Below are 25,228 nucleotides of genomic sequence, written 5' to 3' on the forward strand. Positions count from 1 at the left end.
TAATCGCTACCAAAAATATGACCTTCCAGGTCAGGTATTTCTGCCAACCGGAGGGTCCACTGCCCTGGGTATGGGCAACTGGCTTATGTTCCCTACGGCCCACTCAAAACCCCGTCCCCAAAGTTGACTGATGAGCCGGCTGGGGCTTGGGGGCTCTCTGTTGCCTGGGCTGGCCATGGGAGCACTGATGGTATTGACAGGAGTGAGGAGGCGGAGGATAGTACTTCCTTTGGTGAAAGATTTCCTTGTCCCCGGTCTTGCCGGCCTCCTAGATCAAAAGGATGGGTCTGGAGTACTGGTGGAGAGTTGCTGGAGGATCTTGTGATGGTTTCAAAGTTGGGCCATGGCATCCCTCATCCTCTCTCCGAACAGATTCTCTCCAGTACATGGCATGTTAGTGAGTCGTTCCTGTACCTCTGGTCGGAGATCCAAGGCTCGCAGCCATGCCATTCTGTGTGTGCCGATTCCCACTGCAGAGAGCTCAATGCCATCTCGAAAACATTGTAAGTTGCATGGGCCTTGTATTTTCTGCACTCCAGGCCCTTATGCGCCAGTGACAAGAGGATGTCCTGCTGCTGTTGAGGCAGCTGCTAAGCCACCGCCTGCACCTGCTTCCAGATGTCCTGTGAGTATTGGCTCATGTAGAGCTGGTAAGCGGCAATGCGGGCAAAAAGCATGGTGCCTTGAAATACTTTCCTCCTAAGAGTGTCCATTGCTCTTGGTCCTTCCCCAGGGGGCGCTGAGGAATGAGTCTGAAAGCGCTTGGCTCTCTTGAGGGCAGACTGGACCACCACAGACTTGTGGGGCAGCTGACACATATCGAATCCGGCAGCCTTCTGAACAAGGTTAACCCCGTCTGCCTTCTTACTGACAGGAGGCACTATGAGGGGTGTTCCCATATCCTCAGAACAACTCCTTAAGGATCTCCTGTACCGAGACCATCATGATCTCCTTAGGAGGCTCCACGAACTGGAGGATCTCAAGCATTTTGTGCCTGGCATTTTCCTCCGTCAATAACTGAAATGGGATGGAACGGGATGGCTTCTGTCATCACCCTAACAAACCCTGTGAAGGTCAAGTCCTCAAGTGGAAACTTCCTTCACTCCTCTGGAAGAGAAAGGTCTGAAGGGAGGCCCTTGGAGGACTCACAAACGTCATCCCCCCAGGGGTCAGAGGGTTCCCTCATCCCCACTGAAGTTGACAGGGGATGTATCCCTGGGTGCTCAGCCTATGTCCAATCTGTCCAGTTCTACCGATGCAGGCAACTGGGTCAGTAAAGCACCGATGAGCACGCTGTTCTTCTTCAGAAGCGGTTCAAGGATGGATGGGTCTGGTGCTGTCGGTGCCACAGGACCGAAACCCTGCAGGGCCCAGTCCACCACTAGCTGGACTCAATGCTCCAGTTCCTCCTCGAACGTTGCCAATGCCAAGAGTGACTGGGAGGAAGGAGAGGTATCCAGATCTTCCTTGGACCCTTGAGGTGGAACGGTGACTGGCATCAGGGCCAGTGGAGACCATCGCAGTCCCCTAGCACCAATGGAGACCACTCATTGCCACAGGGTTGCTTTAGGGACATCGCGGCATAAGCCGGTGCATCCCCGATCCTTCCCTGGTGCCGAGGCCAATGACGAGGAACCAGACGTCCTTGGCCTGGGGGATATGAACGACGGTCAGTCTCCGGTGTCATTGATGGAGCCGATGATCCCGCCGATGTTGATGGCTTGGTGTCCATTTAGTGTGGATCCTCAGACCCTCGATGCCGATGGCTCGGACTTCTTCGACTCGACGAGTTGCTCCATCTTGTTGAGTTGAAGACCCTTCAGGGTTATCTGGGCACATAAGTGGCAACCCCGGATGTCATGCGATGCCCCTAGGCATAGGACACGTCTCATATGGATCCATAATGGACATGGTCCTCGGGCACTAGGGGCATTGTAAAAAAAAACAGACATTGCCATGATGGATGAAACAAAAGGGTATTAACGGAACTCAATGGTGGCGGGGCGTCGATGACCATGGGCACCGATGAACCACCACCACGGGGGAATCGACCCACAAAAGGAAACTTACCCGTATTGCTGAAAACCCTGACTAGGAGACACTACAGGAAGGCACTGAGAGGGACAAGAAAAATCCCACAAAAAAATGAGAAAAATGAAGCTTTCTACAAGGCCAATAAACAGCCAAAGTGAGCTCGCTCACACTATGATGCTTACAGCTCCATGGAAAAAGAGAGACTAGAGAGGGTTCCCGTGTTGACGCATTATAGAGCATGCTGGGTATGCTCAGTGTGCCTACTCAAATTTCTAGAAACTTTGACATGAGTTTTCTGCATTGGGGCTCCATCTGATTATGTCACCCATGTGTGAGGAGAATTCACGGCCTGCAGGACTCCAGAGTTATCTGCATGAAAGGTTTACCCTGCCTCTTCTTTGGAAACCTCTTAAGGCAATGATGGAGAAACTTCTACAAACTCAGATGCCTTCTAGTGGAAAATATCTGAGATTGCCAGGTTGTTGGGCGCCACATCATTGGGTCTTCGTTCAGCTTCAGTCAGAAACTGTATTGCCTTTGACCTGACCAGACTTAGCTGGCTAAGTCATCTGGCTAACTTTAAATATTGGGATAGCAGGTTAACTTAGCCAGCTAACTCAATTTCTCCCAGTTTTGCCCCCAGAAAGCCCCTAATTTATCCAGCTAAATTCTAGCTGCCTCACTAATTTGCCAGCTATAATTTAGTCAGATATGTGCCCAAATATTCATTTAGCTGGCTAACTTCTGAGTTAAACCAAGAAAAATCAATATGCCACTGCAACAGCGATAATTAATATAATACAACAAATCAAGAGCGTTGGCTCAATCGCTGGAATGTTGAAAATTTTCTGATTGTTTTTGATAGAGTTTATTGTGAAATTATTTATAAGAAAATTTTTTGATTAAATTTTTTAAAATTAAATTCTTTGTGACACCTACTCTGTGTGGATGTTATTTAAGTATTGCTTTTTAATTTGAGTATGATAAATTTATAAATATGAATATAAATATAAATATAAAGGAATTGGAGGGAAGTTTCATATAGATTTGTAGGTGTCTCCGCACCACGAGTGTGTGGTATTATAATCATTAACGAAGAGATTCCGGAGACGGAGCCAGAGCAACTCTGTCCAGAGCCAAGACAGCTAGAGCATTTTTTAATGGAGTTCATCCAGATTCCGTAAAAGTTGGTTGCTTTACAACGTTTCACGCCCCTGAAGAAAGACAATCAGTCTGAAACACGGATCGGCTGTGTCGGGACCATCGTTCAAATCTGGACAATACAACCAACCGACATCTTAAAGGGAAGTCTGAATTTTACTCTTTTAAAGCCTATAATCTATTCATACAGACAACAGAATTCTTGGCATTAAATACCGTCAAGGTATACAAATTAATTTACCGGGTGCTCACTATACGGAAGAGGTTCACAGAGGTGAAGTAATCTCTAGCAAAAAAATGTTTTAAAAAATTCACATAGGAGGCGGGGGATCGTTAATGATTATAATACCACACACTCGTGGTGCGGAGACACCTACGAATCTATATGAAACTTCCCTCCAATTCCTTTATATTTATATTTATATTCATATTTATAAATTTATCATACTCAAATTAAAAAGCAATACTTAAATAACATCCACACAGAGTAGGTGTCACAAAGAATTTAATTTTAAAAAATTTAATCAAAAAATTTTCTTATAAATAATTTCACAATAAACTCTATCAAAAACAATCAGAAAATTTTCAACATTCCAGCGATTGAGTAACTTCTGAGTTAGCCAGCTAAATCCTTTTGAATACGAACCTCACAACTATCACTGGCCTATGGTTTACATCTTTTCTACCCATCTTCATAACAACAATAAAGAGAAGCAATTTCTTGTTCTAGCCAAGCTTGAGGCTATGCTCATGAGCTTCGGAAGAAGATAGTGGTATGGTTCTATGTTGTATGCAACACCAGAACTTAAAAATAATATTTTAAAATTATTTTTCTTTGTTCCTGTTGCTCCAGGAAAAACTCACTCTAGAATTATACAGGATCTTTCTAAAAGGCTGCTCTTCTGAGTCAGGCAAGGAAAGTGCTAAAGTGAAGGCGGAGACAAGTGCAACTGAGGTAGGAGCTAATTGACTACACAATATTACACAATAGGCCTTAAAAGAGGACCCACTGTGCCAACCTTCGCATTTTGAGTCAAGTTTTTGCATTTTTCCAGAGCTTCCTGCACTTTCAGCTCCTATTTTCTTGAGCCTCTAGCCTTTTCAGACCCCTGCATTTCTTGGTATTTTTCAGCATTTTGAAACCCAGAGGATTTTGCAAAGTATCCCAGTCTTCAGAAAATCCAGCAGCTCGTAGAAACCTTTATTGATGCCTTGAAAGGCTGAGGGTGGTGGAATGCTAATGCACCATTCACTATAAAGGAAAAAGAGGGGGGGGGGGGGATCAGGGTGGAGGTGACTGCCCACAGTGTCCACCCATGTATTTATTTATTTATTTATGGTTTTTCTATACCGGCATTCATGATAAGATCATATCATGCCGGTTTACATATAACAGGGGGTGCAAAAACTGTTCTTTTAACAAGTGCAACGGAAGCAAAAGTTACAATAAAACAAGGTTGTAGAACTGGGAGAGGAAGGAAATAAGGATAGTAGCGTAAAAATTTACAGAGGTAACTTATTTACATTGTGCAGTGATGTCTCTTTATGGATATTAACATTGTGCAGTGAGGTCTCTCAATGGATATTTGACTCCGGAAAGGCTTGCCTGAATAGCCAAGTCTTAAGTTTTTTTTTGAATGTTGGTAAGCAGGGTTCAAGTCTAAGGTCCGGTGGTAAGGTATTCCAAAGAGAGGGGCTCGCTGTAGAAAAGGCCCGGTCTCTGAGTGCCTTATGGAGTGTAGATTTAGTTGGAGGAACGGTCAGGGAGCCTTTGTAGGCGTCTCTGATAGGTCTGGATGATGAGTGCATTCTGAGGGGGATTTGGAGGTTGAGAGGGGCCTGTGAGTGGATGGATTTGTGGATGATGGTGATGGACTTGTGTAGGATTCTGTAATGTATTGGCAGCCAGTGAAGATTAGATAGAATTGGCGAGATGTGGTCTCTTCTGGAATTTGTCAGAATTCTGGCTGCCGCGTTCTGTAGCATCTGAAGTGGTTTTATGTATGAGGCTGGGAGACCTAGCAATATTGAATTGCAGTAGTCCATCTTGGAGAAAATTACTGATTGCAAGACTGTTCTGAAGTCATGAAAGTGTAGTAGTGGTTTCATTCTCTTGATTACCTGCAGCTTGTAGAAGCAGTTCCTGGTTGTATTGTTTATAAATGCTTTTAGGTTCAGGTGTTTGTCTATTACTACCCCTAGGTCTCTTGCATGTGTAGCAATGGTGTTAACTGTTGCAGAGTGTAGGGAGTTGCTATTTTCAGGGGAGATGAGGAGGAGTTCTGTTTTGGCCGAGTTTAGAATCAGGTTTAGGTTAGCGAGGAGTTGGTTGATCTCTTGATCTCTTGATCAAGAGATCTGGTTGATCTCTTGATCTCTTTGTCTATTACTACCCCTAGGTCTCTTGCATGTGTAGCAATGGTGTTAACTGTTGCAGAGTGTAGGGAGTTGCTATTTTCAGGGGAGATGAGGAGGAGTTCTGTTTTGGCCGAGTTTAGAATCAGGTTTAGGTTAGCGAGGAGTTGGTTGATCTCTTGTAGGCAGTTTTCCCAGTATTTGAGGGTTTTAGAGATGGTTTCTTTGATGGGTATCAAGATTTGTACGTCGTCGGCGTATAAGAAATGTTTTAGTTGTAGGTTGGTTAACAGTTGGCATAGAGGAAGAAGGTATATGTTGAAAAGGGTTGGGGATAGTGAGGAGCCTTGAGGAACTCCTTGTGAGGAATTGTAGCGGGGAGATTCTTTATTATTGATTTTAACTTTGTAGCCTCTGTTACAGAGGAAAGACTTGAACCAAGTGTAAGCAGAGCCTGTAATTCCAATGTCTGAAAGGCGGTTGAGGAGGGTGGCATGATTGACCGTATCGAAGGCTGCCGACAAGTCCAGTAGAATTAGTAGGAACGATTGTCCTTTGTCCAAGCCCATGGTGAGATGGTCAGTTAGTGATAAGAGAAGAGTTTCAGTGCTTAAGGTCTTGCGGAACCCGTATTGTGTGGGGTGAAGTATTTCATGATCTTCGAGGTAGGTAGAGAGTTGCGAATTGACCAGTTTTTCCAGGATCTTTGCTACAAAGGGTAGATTTGAGATTGGGCGGAAGTTGTTTGGGTTCATGGGGTCCAGATCTGGTTTCTTTAGTAGAGGTTTAAGAGAAGCTGTTTTTAGTGCCTCTGGGAAGATTCCCTGTGTTAAGGAGCAGTTTATAATGTCCGCAAGTGGTTTAGAGATGGTTTCGGGTATTAACAGAAGAAGTTTTGACGGTATTAGATCGAAGGGATGCGATGAAGGTTTCATTTTCTTTAGCAGGGATTGGATCTCTAAGGCGGTGGTAGGTTCAAACGTGTCCAGTGAGATTGTCTTGTTGGGGATGTGTAGGGGGTTAGTCAGAGGGGTGGGGTTAGGTGGGAGGAGGGTTAAGAGATTGGAGATTTTATTTTGGAAAAATAGGGCTAGTTCATTTGCTTTAGCTTGTGCTTGTTCACTAGGGAAGGAATGAGAGTTAGGTTGAGTTAGTTCGGATACGTAGGAGAAGAGGGCTCTTGCGTCAAAGATAATGTCGTGGATCTTGAGAGCGTGGAAATCTCTTTTTGCCTTTAGAGTGTTGTTCCTGTAATGGTTGAGGGCAGATTTGTAAGTAGACAGGGTACTGGCACAAGGGGTTTTGCGCCATAGGCTTTCCTTTTTTCTGAGGGTTTGTTTGAGTTTCCGTAGGTCCTTGGTGAACCATGGTTGTCTCTTATGTGAATTCAGGTTGAGTGTTTTTGTTGAAAGAGGACATACTTTGTTTGCTATTTCCTCTGTGATATTGCTCCAGGATGATATGGCTGCGTTGGGGTCTGCAAGGTTTAAGTTTGGAAGTTCTTTAGCCAGGTGGAAGTTAAGGTCATCGGAAGAGCAAGATCTTCTGTAAGGGAATGGAGATTGAGGGGATTGAGGTTTGTGGGTTTCTGTCATTAAGAAGGTGGCGGAGATTAATGAGTGATCTGACCATGGGACTGGAGTGCAAATGGGATGGGATGAGTGCTTGATGCCGGAGTTTGTGAAAATGAGGTCCAGAGTGTGGCCTGCCTTGTGGGTGGGCTTATTTATAATCTGTTGGAAGCCCAAGGCTGAGAGTGTGGAGAGGAGGGTTTCACAGTTGGTTGTGAGTGTGGTGTTATTGACATGAAGGTTGAAATCTCCTAGGATCAAGGCGGGGGAGTCCAGGTTTATGTGTTTTGCAATTACTTCTATTATGATGGAGGCATCTGCGTCTAGGAGTCCAGGAGGGGCATAGACTAAGAGGATTTGGAGTTTGTTGGTTTTGAATAGGCCTATTTCCAATTTTGAGTCTGATTTTATTGGGAGTTGGGAGGCTCTCAGTTCTTTTTTGGTTGCTAGCAGTAGGCCTCCTCCCCTTTTCTTTAATCGGGGGAGGGAGAAGAAGTCGTACATCTGTGTGGGTAGTTGATTTATTAGGGTTATATCTGTTGGTTTAAGCCAAGTTTCTGTTATGGCACAGATGTCCGGTTTGTTGTCTAAGAGATAGTCATTGAGTATCAGAGTTTTCTTAGTGATAGATTGTGCGTTGAAGAGAGTTAGGGTGAATAGCGAGAGACCTAGTAGTTGGCTGAAAGGGGTGAGTAAGATCGGAATGAGGGTTTTGGAGGAGCGTGGCTGCGGTTGCATTGTTGCTTTATCTGTGTTGCGGAAGCTGCGGTGAAGAATAGGGATGTAAATGTTGGGCCCCCCAAAAAATGTAGTTATGGTTATGCCACTGGAATGCAATGGAGCAAACTCAGGACTGGATTAGTCTGAACTTTAAGACATGGAGTCAGTCAGCTGACTAACTTAAAGGTGAATTTTAAAAGCTGGGCTTGCGACAAAATCAGGAGATGCACGCACATTTAGCATATGCGCATGTCCACCCAATTTTATATGCCGAACACAAGTATTGATGTGTGGGGTGGAATGTGGATGAGGCATAGGTTTTCCAGGGCAGGCCAAGAGATATACATACAAGTTAGCTATGCGCCTGTGCGCATGCCCAGGTATATTTCAGCGCAGTTACTTCTGTTATGGATGATGTTAAGTTGGTGTAAGTGTAAATAAAATTATTTCTAGGCATCTATGAAGTGTTTGAGGAATCTGGGTTAATTTGGGTGGGAATGCAGGTTAATGAACCAGAGGACTTAACCCTAGACTGGGTAAACTGGTGGACGAACTGGTGAAAATGGTCATAGCCTGGACATGCATCTGTGATAAAATTCCCTCACTTGCACGTCCCAATGCTTATGCTTCTTGCACAAGCTTAATATTAGGAGCACACATAGACACGCCAGGGCTATTTTATAACATACGTGCAGAATATAAAATTGCCACATACCTGGCCATGCGCCCATATATGTGTGCCCACGTGCCTATTTTAAAGTAATCTTTCCTACCACTGTGCACAGAAAAAAGGCATTACAGGACTAAGTTTGGCTAGAAGTGACTTTTGGAAGTTGGTCTGCATTAGACATCTTGAGATATAACACCCATAAAGTTTCTGGGGTTTATAAGAAAATACATTATTTGTCTGTTTGTCTGGGGAGGCGGGGGATTTGTCTTTCAGTGTCACAATCTGAGAAAGGGGGAAGTTAGGAGTATGTCACCAGGAGATGGGGAGAGAGACTTGATCTCGTCAACAAAAATCAGTACAAAAAAGTTCAGCAATCCTATAAGCCTTTATTTCCAGAGAAGTAAAAAATACTTTTATTGTTCTTATTAATTACAAATTATCCATTAATTAAACATCAGTTTGGCATAATAAACCAGCATGAACTCCGGCACTGTATACAGCACAAGTCACCTGATTTGCTTTTCATACACAAGTGTATTTATCTTCCCCGCTTCAGCAGTAGTATTGACTTGGGGACCTCTTGGGGCAGTCAGCCTGCAGAGTCAATGAAGGCCATGGGCTACAAGGTGCACAAAGAACATGAAGGGGACCAACTCTTCACAGGACAGATCCCAAATTCTCCCTGCCCCAGCATCAACACCATTTTTGTTTTTGCAAATTAAGTCATGGGGCTGCATCTCTTCCAATATTCTTCCATGCACATCAAGTGACATGGTGATTTTGCACACTAAAGGTCAATGGTGAACAGGAAAGAACAGAGCACCATTTCTCAATACATATTGGAAATTCCAAATGGACCACACCAACAGCAGAGCCACGGCAGAAATCTGCAGTTGGCCATTACAAATGGGGGGAGGGGCAGCTAGGGCTTCTGCCATGTTTTGGTGGATGGAACCGTAAAAAAAAGCACAAATATGCACAGAATGAGAAGGCCATAAGAGAAAACTGCTGCTTCACTTCTTGTGTGATTTTGAATGTTATTATTATTTTTTAAAAGTACTGTTCAGGAAAGAAAATCTAAACAGGAAGAGGTTTGGATACCATAACAGATGATCTCAGTATTTCATTGTAAAGCAATAATAGGAGGGCTAGGATCACCTAGAGTAAACCAGAAGGAAACTCCATTGGCTCAGGTGTTCAATGCCTGTGAATAGAACCAGGATGTCATATGGTCAAACTCTCCAAATCTTTATCAAAACAGAGTGATGGGTGCAGGGTAAAGCTATAAAGCACTGCAGTGACCACAGACTCCTATATACTAAATATCTTAATCTGAACAATAAATATCATAAGACAGCAATGGCTAGATATAGACACTGCAGAATTAAATAAGAGATATGGTAAATACAGAGACAGACTTCAGTGAATAAGCTTAGGATACTGTTGAGAAAGCTCCCTCCCCCAGCATATACAGGTGGACACATACAGTAGTAAAGACATTAGATTGAGGTTTTGACCTGCCTTTCTGGTTTTGGCCAAATGCTGTACTTTTAGCTTGTTTCATTCACCTATGGCACTACAATCATACTGCACCTTGACACAATGCCTTGTTATGTGACACTGCAACAAACCTAAAGAGGAAACAAGCCTGCTGGCAGGCTCTGAATGTCCTCTGGTTTGGGAGATGGGGGAGCCTAAGCCTATTGGGGTGAACTTTCAAAGTCATCTGCACATATAAAACATCTCTCTTTATACATGTAAATGGCTTGTTATAAAATTGCCTGGGGTCTGTGCACATAAATGTTAGGGGTGTGCTTTCATTTTTAACCACATTACCTATTTCGTTTCATATCGTTTCTAAACCAAATTGATAAAAAAAATAAAGAAAATTTTGTGTTTTTTAAATTTTTCATTTAGTGTGCACTATTACAACTCATATAAAGGTGAACTTTCAAAGCACGACACATGCATCAATCAGCGGATGAGCAAATAAGTCAGGCTTGTGCACACCAAGCAGACTGTAAAAGCCAGCGAGATGCGTGCGTGGCCAGGCTATTTTATAACGTGTGCATATATGCGTGCAAGCTATAAAATAACCACATCCCTGGGCGTGGGTAAACGCACGTACGCACATAGGCGCTGATTTGAAAGTTACTGTCCCTGTGCACACTAACTCAAAGTGTGCACTAATTAAAAAAAATAGTGCGAAAAAAAAAACTTAACAAAAACAAAAAAACAAAAACACAAAAAAGGGGAGAAAAGCAAAATGAACCAAATCAAAAGTTTTATTGATGCACACCCCTACTAAATGTATGCAAATAAGCTGAATTTTGCACATATTTTTAAGTGCACAAAAATAAGGCATTCTATAGGGATGAGCTGGGGTGGAGTTTGGATTTATGGGCAAAGTATGCATGTAAATTAACGTGCATAAGTTATGCCCTGCAAATAGCAGTGTAACTTTGTGCGGGCAAAGTCTATGCTGTTACTTTGTATATTTTTCAAAGTGAAATTATGCACATTAGTGTGCTTTGAAAATTGGTGTACATTATGCCTGTAGCTGCCACATACATTTCCTGCAATGTTGTTACTGTGTACACTCCTCTACTGCTCATGGTTTTACACACTCACTTTACTGCATGTGCCCTTCTGAACTAAAAAAAAACAAAAAAAAATTGTGCACTTAGGGGTGGATTTTAAAAAGCATTTACATGCGTAAATCTGGGTTTTACGCATGTAAATGCACTTTACTCGAGTAAGTGGGCTTTTGAAAATTGCTACAATATATGCCATTGAATCGTCCATAGGATTTATTCGCATAAGTGCACTTTACGTGAGTAAATGGCTTTTGAAAATTGCTACAATAGTAGTTACATTTATGCGCGTAACTCCTTTGAAAATTACCCCCCCAGCAAATAAAAGCATAAATGGCAAATTGTGCAACTCAGCCTGAACGTATATTTGAAAACAGTGTCCAAGAAAAACCAAAGTTGAAAATAGGTTGCATACACATTTTTCCCAGCTCATCATTTGAAAACATAGCTGTGGGACTTCTCTATGCAGCATATGCCTTTTGCATTCACGCTAGAACTTACTTGATATATTCAAGGGCTGCTCATGGAACAATTGCTCCTTATAGGTCATCAATTATTACATTTCCTACAAAACCATTTTGCACTGATTGTCTAGCGGATTATTTTGATCGCCCCCAAAATTTTAAAACGGGTCCAACAAAATGTATGTCAGTGTATGAAATGCCTAGGTCTGAGGTGAATCTTGCACAGGAACAGAATGGAAAACCTAGAGGAATTTAGATCTCCATGAAGTTTCCAACCTGGTGGCAGAATAGACAGGGAGATGATGGGCTGAAATCCAACTTTCTTTTTCCCCCATCCAAAAGATCTCAAAGTGAGGTAAATAAATACTAATCCTTTGTTGAAAAACTATCAGCACCTTTTGAGCTGCTTGTTGACGAGCACATAATACATTTTAAAAAATGAGTATCTGAGATAGACAAAAATAAGGTGGAAAATGATAAATATCTTTATTTGGTCTACATCTGACAAACTCCGTCTTCCACAGAGTTGGAGGTTTACAGGAAATTATGTACAACATTACACCCCAATGGGATACAGCCAAAATATCCACTGGGGCCAGCCTGCAGCTTGAGAAAAACTTAAAAAAAAGCCAAGAGCCAGATTTTTCCAGATGTTTGCCCTCTTATGGAGCTTGGGAAGTCTGCAGCATTGGGACCCAAGTTACTAAAGATGATTCAGTAAAACGAATCAGCTCCCATACCAAATGGCTTTACTCTTACTGGATACCCTGACATCACAAGCAGGACGGGATATACCCCTAAATGTCGGCCCCTCCAAAACAGCCCTTGTTATTTTAAGAAACAATTTCTGAAACAAACTATAGGAAAATTGGTAATTATCTGATAATTGTCGTTCCAGGAATACCACAGATCAGTCCAGACTCCTGGGTTTTGCCTCCCTGCCAGCAGATGGAGACAGAGAAAAACTACTCTACTTTATTTATTTAATTTATATACCGCTATTTGGATACAACCATCATAATGGTTTACAATTTTACAAATATCAAATTAATAACAAACAACGTCTCCAATGACTATATTTCTATTCTTACTTTCTTAAAGTTTTAAAATAATTAAAGAATAAAATAAAAACATACATGCATTCAATTCAACCATTCATATCATTACTTAATGTTTACTGTTTGCTTATCCTTGCTCCATATAATCACTGCTCTTAAGATCATATTACTTCTCATCCTTTTCTGTGCCAAAAGCTTGCCGATATAACCATGTTTTGAGTTTTTAAAAAAATTGTGCTGTATTCAATTCTAATCTTAGATCAATTGGCAGATTGTTCCAAATAGTTGGTCCAGCCAGCGACAAGGCTCTTTCCCTTACGGAAGTTAATTTAGCGGATACTAAAGATTGAATAGACAGGAGACCTTTATTGGCAGATCTCAGGTTTTTCTGCGGTATGTGTAAACTTATTGCTGCATTTAGCCACTTGACATTTTCATTATGTATTGCTTTGTGTAGAATGCAAAGCGCTTTATATTGCACTCGCTGCTCAATTGGCAACCAATGAAGCTCTCTTAATACTGGTCTACTTAACTTAGAGTGCCACCTGCAGTCCCTTGGAATGGACCTGTACCCAAGCCAAGATGAGAATAATTATCACAATAACTGAGACCCTCAACGAGCAGAAGGGAGGTGAAGCCTGGAAAATTAATTCCAACAACATTAAGCAAAAGACCATGTAACCAAACTGCCATAACAAGCGGGCTTTACTGAATGGGGTGGCGTGGGGGGGAGTTTTGGACTTATCTGTGGTATTCCAGGAAAAACAATTAGCAGGTAAGAACCAATTTTCCTTTCCCGTTCATACCCCAGATCAGTTTAGACTCCTGGGATGTACCCAAGCTCCCTTATACTGGGGGAGGAATGTGATAACCCCACTCACAATACTCTCTCTTCAAATACTTCAGAGTCCGGATCTCGGACATCCAACCGGTAATGCCTGGAGAAAGTGTGTAATAACTTCCAAGTGGCCGCCCGACTTATTTATTGTGAGGAAACCAGCTGACACTTGGTCCATGACGTTGTCTGCACCTGAATCGAGTGAGTCCTTAGACCCTCTGACAGCGGATGACCTTTACAAATATATGCCGAGCTAATGTGTCCTTTAGCCATCTCGCAATAGTAGCCTTGGATGCTCTGCACCCCGTTCTTGGCCCATTCCAAAGTTCAAAAATATGATCAGATATCTGGACACCATTAGTCAGCTAGAGATACCTTAAAAACCCTGCTGCATATCCAAGATATGAAGTTCCTTCACTTGTGGCACAGATGAATCCAAATTTGGAAAGGCGGGAAGTGCCACTGTTTGACTAAGATGAAAGGCTGAAACAACCTTCGGCAGAAATGAGGGAACCATCCGCAAGGACACCTCATGCTCCATAAACTGAAGAAAGGGATCTCTACAAGACAACACCTAAAGCTCTGAAATTTTTCTGGCTGAAAAAATCGCCACCCAAAAATAAAACCACTTTCAGGGCTAAATAATTTAGAGTCATCCTCCGCAATGACTCGAATGGAGACTCACACAACACCCTCATCACCAAATTAAGATACCATGAGTGCACACCTTCCGTATTGGGGGCTGCAAGTGTTTTGCCCCTCGAAGAAAACAAATCACAGCCAGATGCGAGGTTAGGGACACTCCCTACACCTTACCCCCAAAGACAGCCTAAAGCCGCCACATGTACCTGAAGGAAATTATAGGCTAGATCTCTTACTAGACCTTTTTGTAAATAGGCAAAGTATGGGAAATTGAAGCCTGAGTAGACAGCATGCCCTGTTGAACACATCAAGCCTAAAAAATCCTCCACACCCTAAAAAAAGCCAAGGATGTGGACAGCCATCCAAGCCTGCAGTAAATTGGTAATGACATCTTTGGAATACCCCTTCCATCTCAAGTGTCTCCTCGCAAAAGCCAAGCCACGAGACAGAAGCAATCCACCTGATCTGTAAATATGGGACCCTGGAGCAACTGTCTTGGAATATGACCAAATCTTAATAAACTATCCACCACCAAGTTTACTAGGTCTGCAAACTACAGCTGACGTGGCCAGTCTGGAGCCATGAGAATCACTTCTCACAGATGTCTCTCTATGCACCATAGCACCCTGCCCAGTAACAGCCATGGGGGAAAGACAAAGAAGAATCCCCAGTGGCCATGGTAACACCAGAGATTCGATCCCTTCTGCTCCGTGTTCTCGCCTGCGACTGTAAAAGCACGCCACCTTGGCATTTTGTCTTGACGCCATCAAGTGATTGCAAGACATTCCCTCACCTGACCCCAATGCGAAGCATGGCTTCCTCCAACAGCTTCTATTCTCCAGGGTCCAACTTCTGCCTGCTGAAAAAATCTGCCTGCATGTTGTCCACCCTGGCAATGAGATGCTGCCACAATTGCCAGTTGCTGCTCCACCCAGTGAACCAACAACTAAGCGGCTTGAGAAAACATCTGACTTTTGGTCTCTCCCTATCGGTTGATATAAGCTACCCCTCGTTGTATTGTCCAATAGAACTCGCACTGCCTGACCTTGTAACTGTGGCAGAAAGGAAAACAAGGATAAATGCACCTCTCTAGTCTCTAACCAATTGATAGACCACAATGCCTCCTCCTGTGACCATTGACCCTACGTAGTCTGGCCTTGTCACACTGCTCCCCAATTGGAGAGGCTGTCAGGATTTCCAACTCCATCCCCTGTTCCAGATTGACCCAACTAAGCCCCCCTCCTGAGGGGAAGTGGAATTTGCAAGTCTTCTGATATTAGGATCCAACGGGAGGGGAGTGCTCTTTGAAGGGGCATATGCACAAACGCCCAGGGAACTAGATCTAGTGTCGATGCCATAGATTCCAGACCTGCAAATAATCCCAAACTCTGGGCATCTTGGGTCGCAACAGGTGGTGAACCGACTGTGCAGCTTCACCACCCTGTCCTCCATTAGAAATATCTTGCCAATCGGGTGTCAAATCAAGCCCCCAGGTACTCCAAGGATTGGGATGGCATTAGATGGCTCTTTGCTAGGTTCACCACCCAGCCCAGAGCCCTCAACCTCTCTAGGACCTGCTCAACTGCCAGCTAACAGAGGTCAGTCAGCTTTGCCCGAATGAGCCAGTTGTCCACATATGGGTGTACCAGCACTCCTTCCTTCTGAATGGCTACTGCTACCACAACCATCACTTTGTGAACATATGCGGTGCTGTTGCCAAACTAAAAGGAAGAGGGCTAAAGTGAAAATGGACTCTCAGAATCATAAACCACAGGAACGTCTGGTGCTCCTGTCTGACTGGGATATGTAGGTATACCTCTGTGAGGACTAGTAATGACAGGTACTCTCCCTTGTGAACTGCCGCTATGACTGAATGCAGCATCTCCATACAAAACCGTGGTACCCTGAGGGCCACTTTGACATTCTTTAAATCTAAAATTGGTCTGAACATCCCTTCCTTTATCAGGACCGTTCTTCTTGGGGAATCAGCACCATTGCTCTTAGCTGTCGCAAGCAGTCCATCGTGTCATGAACTGCTAACTCTTTGGCATGAGTAGCACAAGGGGAGATGATGAAGGATTTCCATACCCAGTGCATAAATTCTAAAGCATAGCCATCATTCTATCACTCCCAAGACCCACTGGTCCATTGTGATTCCGGTCCACTCCTCGTAAAAGTGGGACAACTGCCCTCTGACAGCCAGAAAAGAAGAGTGGACCAGCCTCATTTCACTGTGAAGTCTTAGCTCCCCCTGTTCCTTAACCAGGGCAATCTTGGGTTGGCTTTTGCCCACCTGAAAAGGACTGGGTCCTGCCCGAGCTTTGCGTCTATACTGCCGAAGAGTCTCTGTTCTGCCAATATCATCTATAGTCTCTAAAATGCGAACGGGTGGCAAAGGATTTCTTTCTTCCCTTCGGCTTGTCCTCCAGCAATATATGTCCCTTGGACTCCCAGATGCTTCACCAGCTGCACTTTGACCAAACATCTGCAGACCAGTTTGTTAACCAGAGCAGCTACCTGGCCAAAAATGCTGACATTATAACTCTGGAGGACAGCCTAATCAAGTCATACAAGGCATCTACCTCATAGGTCACTACTGCCTCTAAGCGCTCCATCTGCTTCAAGGAGAACAATGACATCTCCTTCGCCTGTAACTGCTGAAACCAGTGTAAACAAGTTCTCTGCATAAAACTGCTGCATACCGCAGCCCAGATAACTAAAGTAGAAACCTCAAAAATCCTCTTAAGAACTTCCAACTTCTGGTCCTGCATGTCTTTCAGCGCAGCAGACCTTGTCACCGGAATGGTGGTCACTGCCAAAAAAGAAGCATCAAAAACTCTAATGTCTCCTCCAGCAATGGGTACAACCTTCACTAGTGTCAGTGGTATCCCACTCCCTGATGACCAGCTGCTTTACTGACTGTGGAAGGAAAAGGCCTTAAGCAGACCTCTCAAGCTGACCATGTTGAGGTACACCCCTTCCTGGTCCAACTCTACTTGAGAAAGCTTGATGCCTAGCTGTTTAAGCACATGTGGAAACTCTTCCCTGTGAAATTGCCAGATCACCTTAGGAGCATCCCCTTCAGTCATCAGCACCTCCTCCAGATGTGGATTTGAAAAGTCCTGAAGGGACTCCACCCCTGGAGACCCATCCAGTGGAACATCATCGCTTTCAGAATCCTGGAATCCTCAGACTCCTCCATGGGGCCACCTCACTGCACAACCAAGACAAGCACCCTTCAGATACTGGGCGATGTCTTTGTGTAAGCTTGAGTCACCTTGCAGCTGACCCTGGGTTCAAGAGCGTTTCTCCCCTGCTGCCTTTCTAACCAGATAGGCTCTGTAGAGAAGTAACACAAAATCCAAGGAAAAGGCTTAAGAATCTCTGAATACTCCTGCATCAAAGCTCCTCATCTTTCTAGGCTTCCAGTCTCTCCATGGGACTTTGCACAGCAGGCAATAAAGACGGAGGGGAATCCCCTGCCTCCCCAGGAGCCTCTGGTGCTACTGCGACTGCACTCAAGATGGCTGCTGTTCCTGCACTCACAGGAAAAGGATATGCAGCGGCTATGGATGATCTCGTAGGCCTTTTATGTGCCAAAACAGAGTCTGCATTCTTATGTGCCGAAAGAGAGCCTGAACCATCCCGAGCTGCCTTCCCGCTAGAGATGCAGCACGTGCACAGATTCACGTGGTTGAGACAAACCACAGATCTCCACATGAGCGGCAGGCCTTGCCGCGATGCTTTGCTGGCGCCATATGCATCTCATACGTGCTGCCTCCTCAACACTTGCTGTGGCAGTCTCATCAACGCTGGGACACCCAGGTACCGTTGGCTCTCAGCTGTGTCTGGTGTGATCACCAATCACTCACAGAGCTAGCCGAAGTCGAGAACCCTCTCTAAGCCACCATATAAAACAATCAGGTTGTTTCTTTTTTTTCTTAGAATAGATAAAGACAAAAGTGCTTTCCTGAATGCTGTGTAGAGGGGCTGCTGGATCCTGAGGGCTCTCCAGCTAATCGAAACCTCCTCAATATCCAGGGATGAGCCAGCACCAAGGATCACTAATCCCCCTGCTCGTCCACCTCAACCAGGGAGGATGGCCCTCACCAGGGACCTAACAACCCCACTAGGAGGAAGCTCCTGAAAAAAATCCATCTTCCTCTTCTTTTCTTCTTTAACTCCAGACTGCAGGTTTTAAACCTCTATCATCTACTGGAAACAGAGCAATACTGAGGGGCTGCAAGTGGCACTCTAGGTTAAGTAGCAGCATCAGTAAAGCTTTTCTTCTCTGTCTCCATTTGCTGGCAGGGAGGCAAAAACCAGAAGCCTGGACTGATCTCAGATATGAACAGGAAAATGAAATTAAAACTGCTGATACAGAACATTTAAAATACTAAGGGGTCATTTTGTTACACCTTGCATAAATTTGTAAGCCTTCATAGGCTTAAGTTATAAATGTTTTCAAAAAATTACCCACACACTCAGTTCATCCGAGTGTGCTTGTGGCAAGTCCAGACATCATGTGAAGCCCCCAGGCAGAGGACACATCTATCATGGGGGTCTGTGACAGACATAGTCCTCCCTCACTGAGGGCACTGCTGGAACCCCGAGAGGACATGATGTCACGAAATAAAAGGGATGCAATACCAAATTTGATGGTGGCAGCCATCAATGGTCAACAGGCACAGAGCACACCACTAGCCCAAGGGTTCAACACAAAAGGAAACTTATCCAAATGTTGAAAATCCTATCTAAGGATCTATAGAGGGGAGAACCATGTGATCCTGACTATGTTCAAAGCCAGGAAAAAAACACTGAAAACACCAGAAAAGGAGAAATAGGGAGACAGACTAGACTCAACTGCGAAACACCAGGCTCTGTGAAAAGAAAAAACTGAAGGGACCCTGTGTGGCCGTGTGATATAATGCATGCTCAAACATGCTCAGAGTGGCTCAGTAAAAGTTCTGGAAACTTTGACATTAGCTTTTCTTGCCGGGTTCCACTGGATGGTGTTCTCAGATGCTTGTCCTCAGAGAACACCTGCTTGTCCTTGAAGTTCTATGTCACCCAGCACAACTCAGTTCCTGACTTCTATACTTAGTCCCTTCTCTCACAGTTGCACAGGATGACCTTTACAACAAGGAAAATAGATAAAGGCCATAGAGGGGAGACACAGAGATTATTGCACATAAAAGAGTTCTTCATTCAGCACCAGCATGTCCTGACTTAACATCAGATCACCATGAGATAGGAGTCTGGTTCTGGTTTTCCAAACTGCACTTCAATGCATGCTGTTTACAGCAAGGAAACAAGGCACAGCCTGTTTTGAAATGGAGTAGCCGGAGAAGGGGCTACTAGAACACAAGGATTTCAGCCCTATCGCCTGATGCCATGGAGTTGCAGTTTTGAACTGTGAGTTATTTTTTCTCTCTTGTTCTTTTAGTTTCAGACCAAATTCTCAGGCTCTGAGGTTTTTGAGCAAAGAGGGAGCTAACACATAAGTCTTCCCTCACTCTCTACTTTCTGAGTAATGATGTTACCCTATGGCACAGCTACTCGGGGCTTAGGAAATTGCTGATATTATGGACCCAGAGCCAGGCTGGAATACCCATTCTGTTGAGGCATTGGACCAGTAGTTCCCAAGGTATTGATACCAGGCTGTGATAGGAAACTAAAGGCATGCTGCAAGGGGCGGTGGGTAATCTAAGGTCCCTGCATATAAAAGCAAGTTACAAGAATTTATTAATTTTTTTATTTAGATTTTTATATTCCGCTTTTTGCACTTTTTTCAGCAAGTTCCAGGTTTCAGGCAATAAGATTGTTTGATTGGCTGACCCTCAACTATGATACAAAGACACTGCATGCAGGAGAATAGCAAGCTGCGGGCAGACCTTTTCCCACAGCCCTTAAAAAAAAAAAAAAAAACCAACTCCTGTATTTATGCAGAGCTACTGCTATGTAAAATTTATGAGTGTTTTATAATCAGATACTAGGCATTGCTGCTGGAGAGGAGAGAGAGAGGGACTTCATTCCAGGTCGCACTAGGTAGAAACAATCTTGTGAAGCACTTGCTAAATGAAAATTGGCACCAGTGGCCCAAGAGTCTGAAGAGTGTTTGCAGATTTATGCCACCATGAATGGCTCCCGATCAGGAGAAGCCTGCAAGCACATGATGGAGGTACTATGGATATGCTCTTCCATGGTCCCCAGAACCATCCCATGGCTGATGACATCACAGTCTGCCGCCTGGCAGTGGCAGCTCCATTGCTTCAAAGCCAAAGCGCATGGTTCGTCAGCCACGAGAAAGCTCATTGCTCAGTCTAGAGAGGGGACAGGCAGTGCACTTTTGTTAACATGACACAACAAAACTAGACCAGGGTTGGGGGATGAGTACATTAAGTAGCCATTAATAAAAGTTAATAAAAAATAGAAACCAGAGATTTCCTTTCCACACAGCTTCTTTTTGCCAACCTTGTAAGGAACACCATCTGGAATAGGAGGCTCCTCGTAAAGTTCCATTCCTGTCTGAAACGTGGAATTGAATCTTGTACTAGAGAGCAGTCTGTTATTGATTGGGCTTGCAGTAACCTGGGTAATAGGGTAGGTGAGACACTTATGTGGAGCCCTCCGTGTTGATGGGAGGTGCCACAAGAAAACTTCCCCATCACACATACCATTTCTAGCATTTGTACTTTTGTATGCACAAAATAAAAAGCAAACCTTTCAGTCTTTTTTTTCTCACATCTTTATTTTTTTCTGCATTTCAGATCTGCCCTTTATGCTTTGGAGTACTTTTGAAATTTGCCCTTTTACTTCATCCAGTAGCGATTTCAGCTTTAGATGTGAATCGCTACAGAATGTGACCTGTAAAAAGTTTTTTTAGCATATGGGTTGTGCATAGCGGTTTCCATGCACGACAAATCCTTGATTCAAAATAAGAAATAAAATAAAGGTTTGTTTTGTTTTTTTTACACGTTATTTAAAAACAAACAAAAAGAGATAAAACACTTTAGAAGTGGAGCAGGACCACCAAAACATTCAAATTTAAAAGAAGTCTGGTTTCAGACATTCAGTAGAAAATGTCTTTCAAGGAAGTGAAGCAAGGTGTTTTTCATGGGCAAGAATGTCTCTGGACTCTTCCAATGGATGCGCTGTTATTTTCTTACTTGCCATACTGTGGACGGGACCGAGACGCTTGGTGTGCGAGGATCTGTGAAAAATGGGACCTGCCAGATTTCCTTATGGGTGCAGTTGGATTAGCTGCTCAGTGTTTCCTTTCTAGCACATCCTGAGACTCAGGATGTGCTGTCCCCTCTCCCGAGCTTGCCCCATCAAACAGTGTGCCAAGGGTCGGGGCAGCATGACCATCCTACGAACTGAGGGCATCAGCTCAGGAAATACACACATGTGCACGAATACACACACATATCCTGAGCTTCACAGTCCGGTTTAAATATGCAATAACAGTTAAAAGAAAATGAAAGTGATTTTTAATTAATAAAATTGGCCAGATGTAGTAGAGGGGGTGGCATTGTGATCACGATGTGAAATTTGTGAATGAGATGAATAGTATCTTGCAGCAAGGCTGTGCAAGACCAAGAACTTTGCTGCTATTTTTTTCCCCGGCTGGCTATGGTGAACATACTGATCACTTGAGCTGGGAGTGGCTGAGCAGCCTAAGAAAGAAGGCAGCCTTGCAAAGTGTCTTATGTTCTATGGAGGGTGGGGTGGGTGGGTGGGTGGGGTGGTGATAGGCAGGGAGGGTCTTGTAATGACACTTGAAGTGTCTGTGCAAGGTTTAGCAGAATAGGAGGACAGCCATTGCTGACACAAGCAATGAAGCTAAGGTGTACGAGGCAGATGAACTTCCCAGGGTTGCTGTAGGTGACCAAGAATGATGCCAGGAAGACAAAACAACAGTATTTATAAAAAATAAAAAAAAAATTGAATCAAATAAAAAAAACCATAGATTTGGCACAAGTGGATGTTCCAGTGATTTCCAAAGTGGCATGTACGAAAATGGACACAGACAGAAGGGCAAGGGAGAAAAGGAGAGAGAGAGAGAGGGAGAGGGAGAGAGAAAATAGATAACAGTAAAAAAATAGTCATAAATATAGAAAACATAAGAATTAAAGGTTAATTTAACTTAGTTAAATTAAAAATGACAAAAAGGTTAGAAAAGAGTTAGGGTAATAACAGCAAAAAAAGAAAAACCAAATAAAAAAATCAAAAGGGCAGGCTCAGAAGCTCTCAGCAAAAGCCATAAGCAGCAGAGCAGGTTACATGAAAGGGGTTAAAGGTCAGCGAGCAGATGATATTAATAAGGTGAACAGCAATGGACAGGTGGGCTGAATGTGTAAATGTGCAGCTGTGCTTCTGAAGGGCAGCACAACATTTCTGGTAAGAAAAGGCTCATATCTGAGCTGCGGGGGTAGAGGGGGTGGAGGGAAATGGGCAGATTTAATTTCCTAGTCATGCCTTCAGGCCATGGTTTCACATGAATGGTTAGACATGCACTTCTCTGCTGCACCATGTGAACTTGACTGGTCAGGCTCAAAAAAATAATAAAAAAATGGGTGACTTTCAGAAAAAAAATAAGAAAGCAGCTTATAAACATGTGCATGGCTAAGCATGTACCACTGTCACATGAATGGAAGGTGCACAGACATTCGGCCTCACAATCTTTTTTAAAATGACTGGAAAAGATTTCCCATAGCTTCCTCAACCTCGCACTGAAGTCTAATTGCTATCACCCACCCATACAGTACAGTCCTTATTTAACTTCTTTACCTTGTGAGCTTGAAGAAAAAGCTCCCAGAAATGCACTGTTAAAATTTATGGAAGATTTTCAACCACCAGAGTACATTTTAACAACTGATTTCAAACATATCACATAAAATGTTATCCAAGGACTGAACTGTATTGCTGCCTCTACAGATGTCTTCATTGTTACATGATGTGCATTATTCTTTTAACTGCACCTAGAGAGCATGTAGAGAGCGGTTAGAACTGCTGGGTTCTACTCACAACTATGCATTAACTCTGTACTCAGCTGCAGCTGCACATAGTGCCAGCAGCTTAAGGCTGAATGATTTTATTTATGGCTGCCAAATGGCTTCCAGGTAATCAGGGATAAACTGAGCCAGGCCTGTTTTTACTCCCATTTTGTGTATAGACTTACAGTGCCCATTTTCCTAAGAGGAGTAGGATGAAGAGTTCCTATCTACAGTGAGGGTAAAGCCTGTCCCTGGTGACCTGGAGCCAATTAGTCACCCTAATTGCAAGCTACGGGGTCAAGCCGTGTCATTTTCTCTGCAATGTTGATACAAGGAACAATCTTCTTATGCAAGAGGAAAGCCACTGAACATTGGATAGGCTTATTGTTTATTTCAACAGCCAAAGCTATGGAAACTGGATTTGGAGGCCAACAGTTTCCACCATTAAGCAACCAATAAATCAGCAAAATCTGCAGGATTTCAGCCAGACCAAGGACAATGCTGGCCACCCTACACAGTGATGTCACTGTATGTACATAACAAGCCACTTTCAGCCCACAAGAAATATAGATTACACAGGCTCACACAGCAGAGAAGAGCTCCTTGTGCAAGCTGAGACCTTATTAGATGACCACCAGAAGGTCCATGTTGAAAGGCATTTAGCCAGATAACTCACAAGTTACTTACTGAGTTAGATTTTAAGCTGGGCTTCATCACATGCATTAAATAACTGAGCAAATTTGGGACAGCACATTTAAATGGGACTGTTCTCTGTGACCGACAACAGTGACTAAACCATGTCCGGTTATAGCTGTATGATTTCCTTGTGGTTAATTTTCTTGCTGCCAGTAATATTTTAGTCACTTCTTGTGGCAGCTGGAGATTATGAATTAGTTTGCTTACAATATCTATGCCGTCAGTGATAAAGAGCAGAGTTTGGGATACAGAAACGCTCAGAAGGTTTGGTATTAACAGTAATTTGACAGGTAGAGCTATTGCAAGTTTTTGAAACCACAGGAACCAATTCTGTCATGGCCAAAATAGGGCTATTTAAATTATTCTTCCCCTGTTTTTTCTCAGTTTGACAATTGTCTTTAATGTTAACGGAATCAGCGGGTACGTATACAGTAGGCCTTTGCTCAGTGGTATGATGATTACATCCATCTTCACATTTGGACGGTTAGTCTCTTGGAACAATACTGCTATAGTTTGTGACTGAATGGCGATGCAAAGACATCTATGGTCTTTGTTCCCCCAGAGGCTGAAGAGGAATCGCAGCGTGTCTTCGATGAGTGACCAATGTGGTTGAAGTTGATGGCTCAGTCTGTCTGCTAGGACATTGTTTTTCCCTGGGAGACATTCATAATTTCTTTTCTGATGCAAACCTCCAAATGTTTAGTGTTTCTTTGCAAAATTGGTAAAAGCCTGTTCCTCTTTGTTTGTTGATATAAAACACTGCAATCTAATTGTCTATCTAAACTTGCATTGTTTTGTTCTTTAGGCAAGTTTCGAACATTCAAAGGGCACTGTACATCGCTCTCATTTCTAGAATACTGGCGTATTGATCTTGTTTTATTTATTTAATTTTGTCCAAATTCCTTGTGTGCACATTGAGTTGATGTGCTCTCCCCACCCCTGGAATGACGCATCCATTGTCAATATCTTTTGTATCTGTAAGGGATGTATGGCTTGTCCCTGAACTAGATTCTTTAATGAGTCTAAATGTTCCTTTGTTATTAGTTCCCTGTGACTGAGTGATTGGATGTCTTGATCCTAATTGTTTTTTTAGGTGCAATTGGGCATGTCTCATCTGGAGCCTTGGACATATCTCATCTGAAGCCTAGCTAGGGGTGTCACTTGCACTGTTGAAGCCATATGACCCAGCATTCTCATGTATTTCTATGCTATAGTCCATTTGCTTTTGAATAAAGATCATGTCAAAGCTGATTTTACTTGCTTTTGGTAGAGGAAGGTAGACTTTCTCTTTGAAAATGTCCAGTTTTGTGCTTATGAATTCTATTTATTGTGTTGGTACCAAACTGAATATTTCAAAATTCACTACAAATCCGATAATGTGTACAGTGCTTATTACTTGATTTACATCTTTTATAGAGTTTTTATA

The 25,228-nt window shown here is 43.3% G+C and overlaps 1 protein-coding gene across 10 annotated transcripts in view; it reads right to left on the bottom strand.

The window, feature by feature from the left end:
* The window catches only part of NCAM1 (neural cell adhesion molecule 1), a 522,274-nt gene that overhangs the window by 39,477 nt on the left and 457,569 nt on the right, over nucleotides 1-25,228 (bottom strand). The window contains exon 20 of one of the 10 annotated variants that reach the window (XM_029572168.1): nucleotides 20,840-21,988. The exons of the other annotated variants lie outside the window; for them this stretch is intronic. Within the exon in view, the coding sequence (XP_029428028.1) occupies nucleotides 21,909-21,988 (80 nt within the window). The 3' untranslated portion in view covers nucleotides 20,840-21,908. Of the gene's footprint in view, nucleotides 1-20,839; nucleotides 21,989-25,228 lie in introns of those variants that run through there. 10 annotated transcript variants of the gene reach the window in all.

This window comes from Rhinatrema bivittatum, chromosome 12 (assembly GCF_901001135.1).
Source record: "Rhinatrema bivittatum chromosome 12, aRhiBiv1.1, whole genome shotgun sequence".
In the NCBI taxonomy this organism is placed as follows: domain Eukaryota; kingdom Metazoa; phylum Chordata; class Amphibia; order Gymnophiona; family Rhinatrematidae; genus Rhinatrema; species Rhinatrema bivittatum.